At 39.1% G+C, this 4,588-nt stretch overlaps 1 protein-coding gene across 1 annotated transcript; it reads right to left on the bottom strand.

Annotated features, from left to right (window-relative positions):
• Positions 1–2,021: 2,021 nt before the first annotated feature.
• Positions 2,022–3,295, bottom strand: LOC110322927 (microtubule-associated protein RP/EB family member 1). The gene has a single exon (XM_021199881.1). The coding sequence runs from the start codon at positions 3,231–3,233 to the stop codon at positions 2,427–2,429; it is 807 nt and encodes a 268-aa protein (XP_021055540.1). The 5' UTR covers positions 3,234–3,295; the 3' UTR covers positions 2,022–2,426.
• Between the last annotated feature and the right edge of the window lie 1,293 nt (positions 3,296–4,588).

Raw genomic sequence — 4,588 nt, forward strand, 5'->3', positions numbered from 1 at the left:
GCTCCTACTCATATCTCAACTTATCTATGTTCTGTCATCAATTGGCTTATTAAATATGGTAGTTACAAATTTACAACTCCTGAAAACTCATGGTCTAGTTGAAATTCTTACAAGACTTCTTCTATAGTGGATAATTTTCTCTGTTATATATACTTAGAAGTAACATTGTTCAATGTTCAAATAGAAAGATCTTTAAGATATTGTCAAATTGCTCCCCAAAGTAATTTTTACCAATTCATGCTTCATGAGAACTGTAAAAGCATTTCCATTTAGGCCATTTTTCATTTAGTATGCCAGGCACTCAATGAGCCCTTTCAACTTGAAAATTTGTGTCTTTTAGTTCAGTGAAATATCTGACAGTATTTCTTAATGCTTCTTACTCCCATTTATTTTACTTCTTGTAGAGTTCATAAGAGAGAAATGTGTGACACCTAAACTTAATCTGTGGGTTTTTAAATTTCTCTTCTTTCATTGTTAATTTTGATATATTTTATTATTTTACTGACTTTCTTAAATGTATCATACTTAACAAGCTAAATATTGTATACATTTTTGGTATACAATATGATTTTGAAATATGTGTACTTCACCTAGTAGCTAAAGCCAGTTAATCAGACAGATATTGCCTCATGCCTCTGCTACTTGTAATGGAAATGCTTGGAATCTTCTTTCTTAGTGCTTTTGCAGTGTTCAATGCACAGCTTCCATAACTGTGTTGGACTAGTTACTGCCATATAACTAAATTTGCATCCTATGACAAATTATGTTTCTTTTTTTTTTTTTTTTTTTTTTTTTCTTGAAATACAGAATTTTATTTAAAAACTGTTTAAAGTAGAAAAAAACCCTGTCAAGAAAGACCAGGTGGAAAATGGGTTCCCAATAAAATGGAATTTGGGGGCAACAGAAGTCTGAAAGGCCACAGAGGAGAAACAGCACCGCTGTCATTTGAACAATGGCTATTTTTTTTTTTTTTTTTTTTTTTTTTTTTTTTTTTTGGCATTGTTAATCACTGAATCTGGATTTTCCTCTGAATTCCACAGAGCATGCACTACATAACATTCTGTCATAAAATACCTGTTTTCTACACACAGCATAAGACAAGCTACCACCAGAAACAAATCAATACAAACACATCAGGGGCTGAACAATCTCAGTAGTGGGTAACACATTTTGCAGAGTTCTGCCAAACAAAGGAATTGAATAGGCTGTGGGTAAAGCAAACGAGGGAGAATTAAGGAATGAAGTATTTTAAATATTAATATTTCAGTCATGGTATTGTATATTCTTTAAAAAAAAAAAACATTTTAACATTTAGTAACACACTAGAGAATTTTATCTCCAAGAGATTAGTGCACTGGCAAAGTACTCAGGTGACAACGGGGAGCAGTGACCAGCAGACAGCGAGCACCCTAGCCTCACAGAGCCCAAGGTGACACTGGCCTTCCCTGATCACTCCTTTGCCAGAGGTCCAGCAAGAACTTGCAGCACGATCACCTGCCTGCTGTATTTACAATGCTCAGCAGCAAACTTAAGGAGCCAGAGGAGTTGCCAGAGGTCAAAGGGAGCAGAGAAGAGAACGTCTAACTGTAAACTTAAAAGACAGTGTGCTGGGACGCCACACCCATTCAAATCCCAGAGATGTGGGCAGGTTCCAGAAACACAATACAGAGGAACTTGGGGAGAGTTTGAAAAGATCAGAGGACTGTTCGATGGGAAGCTGAGCTCTTCGCCTCAGGCACTGCAGGGCCCAGACACCCTCTAGTCACCCAAGCAACCATGCTGCTTGCTTTTAGAGCAGGGATGTAACTGGTCAATGATACAAAATGGCTTCACAGAACTNTTCAAACTTTACTTCTGGGCCAAAGTCTCATTCTATAAGATTCAAGAGGCCTTGAAAGGCCTACGACAGCAGGTTCCAAAGGGTCTAAAGTCTGCCCTTCCTTCCCAGACATAACGTCAGACACATAAAATCTCCTGTCATGTTACACTTTATATTTTGAAATATGGAAGCATATTTTAAATACTCTTAAGGCATTTATTTATTAAAACGTTCTCTGCCAGAATTTCACATTAGCTTAGAATTCAATTCAGTCTTTACACTTCTGAGGCTGTCACCTCTTGTATTATAAACCCCCTTCTCCATCAGTCAGTGTGACCAGCATCCACATGAAGAGCCCCATGGTTGGCCTCTTGTTCCCCTGGTAAACCAACTAGATGTTAATACTGCTCTGCTACAAGGCAAAAGCTCCTAACTCAAACTCATCGGAAAAGGTGAGACTTCTGCAAAGTGCACTTTGAAGAAGAGGTACTTTTTGCTTATGAAAAGAAACCAGTGAATCCTCTAAGATTAATAAAAGGGAGTATTAACAGTTAAGCACATGATTTGGAGTGAAGACTTCGGATGTTGCTCTGCTGGTCCAGGCTGCTTAATACTCTTCTTGTTCCTCCTGTGGGCCCCCTTCATCAGGTATCACAAAGCCTTCATCTGTGGCATAAAGAATATCTACAATCCTCTGCAGTACAGGGTCATTTTCCCCCTCATTCTCCTGGCAAATCAGTTCAATGTTCCTTAGCTTTCCGAAGTAGAAGTCTCTCTCCTTCTCCAAGTCTTCAACAGTAAGCTTCAATACTTTGACCTGCTGCATCAATTCAGCTGCTTCATCATCTCCATTGCCCACACCAGGATTCTTTCGTACCATCCCGGGGCCAGCCTTAGGAGCTGCAGCAGTCCTCTGTGTTGCAATGGGTCTCTGTGGGGCTGCAGTACTGGAGCCGAGAGGTTTCTTCGGTTTACTCAAAGCTGGAGCAACAAGAGAAGGAGCCACTGCAGTTTCTTGACCTTGTCTGGCAGCTACAGGATCATACTCTTTTCCATCATAATTTGCATCAAAAAACTTCTTGAACCATTGAACAAATTCAAAATTGTCCTGAAATTTTCCTTTTACTAATTTATCCACAGGAATTATTTTGTCAACGCCCATCCTCTTGAAGCCTGCTTGTAGTATTTTGAAGTTCTGGATATATTCATGTTCTAGCTTAGCCTGGAATTTCACTTTCTTCAAGGCAATGGATCCAGGGAAGAGCATGTCCATAAACTGACAGTATGCAGCCCCTGAACACAGCTGTTCTATCTTTGTCAGATTCAACTGCAGAGATTCATTGATCCAAGCCAGCATGTCATGTCGACTTAGGTTATCACTGGTGACTGACGTTGAGTACACATTCACTGCCATCTTCGGCTCTCTCAGGACCCGCGTTCGCCGTCCGCGCGCCCGGCTCCGGTTCCGTCTTCCGTTTCTTTAATATTTAAATAGATTCTTCTTGGAAATATTCCCAAGGGGTTTTTTGGGAATTTTTAACTTGAGTTATTAGCAGTTTTCAATATTAATTTGAGTTCTATTTATGGGCAACTAATTTATTAAGAAAGGATTGTATTTGTTGCCTACTCTTGCCTGATTCCCACCTTAATATATGTGATGGTTTGAATATGCTAGGAATAGAGAGTAGGCATTATTAGTAGGTATAGCCTTGTTAGACTAGGTGTAGCCTTGGTAGAACTCTCAGCCATTCCTGCACCATGCCTGCCTGGATGCTGCCATACTTCCACCTTGATGATAATGGAATGAACCTCTGAATCTGTAAGTCAGCCCCAATTAAATGTCTCTGTAAGAGTTGCTTTGGTCATTGTGTCTGTTCATAGCAGTAAAACACAAACTAAGTCAAAAGTTGGTACCATGGATTTAGGTATTGCTGTTATTGGAGTAATGATGCTTTTGTTGGAAAGAATGTGGACTTTAGGACTTTAGATTTGGAAAGCAATGAAATTCTTTAAATGGCTGTCAATGGGATATCCTAGTAAGAATATGGAAGACTTTGTTGCTGAGAGTGATTTGAACACTACAGATCTGGCCCAAGAGGTTTCAGTGGAGAAGAATTTCAGTGTGTGTTATAGAGACTGTTTTCATTGTATTTTGATGAAGAACACGGCTGATCTTTGCCTTTGTCTGAAAAGTCTACATGAGGATAAGGAAAAGAGATTTATATTAATTGCATTGACAAAGGAAGTCCCAAAAACACCTAGCAGAGACTTCGTTTTCTGGTTTAGTTTCACGGAAAGCACTCAGATTATGCAAAGCATGGTAAAAAGAAAAAATACTGAATTTATGGTTCAAGTAATAATAAAGGAGAACCGGGAAGTAAAATGGAGCTAAATTCTATGTTCCAAAAGATAGAGTTTATGGGAGTGGTGATCTCAGGGCAAGATCCCACCTAGATAAAATTATTGTCTATATTTGCAGTTGAACAAGGAATGGTTTGGACTTTTAATCTGGAATGAACTACAAACCAAAATGGAGGACACAATTGTGATCCATATGTTGAAGCTGGAAGACACAGGCTTTTGTTCCAGATCTTGAGAAACAGTGGTTATGAAAAGCTTAGGCCTAGGCATGATGCTACACACCTTTAATCCCAAAAGACAAAGCCAAGCAGTTTTCTGAGTTCAAGGCCATCCTGAGACAGAGCAAATTCCAGGTGAAGAAAGTCCAGGCATGTTGGTGTACAACTTTAATCCTAGCATTCAGTAGAC

This window comes from Mus pahari, chromosome 6, assembly GCF_900095145.1.
Source record: "Mus pahari chromosome 6, PAHARI_EIJ_v1.1, whole genome shotgun sequence".
In the NCBI taxonomy this organism is placed as follows: domain Eukaryota; kingdom Metazoa; phylum Chordata; class Mammalia; order Rodentia; family Muridae; genus Mus; species Mus pahari.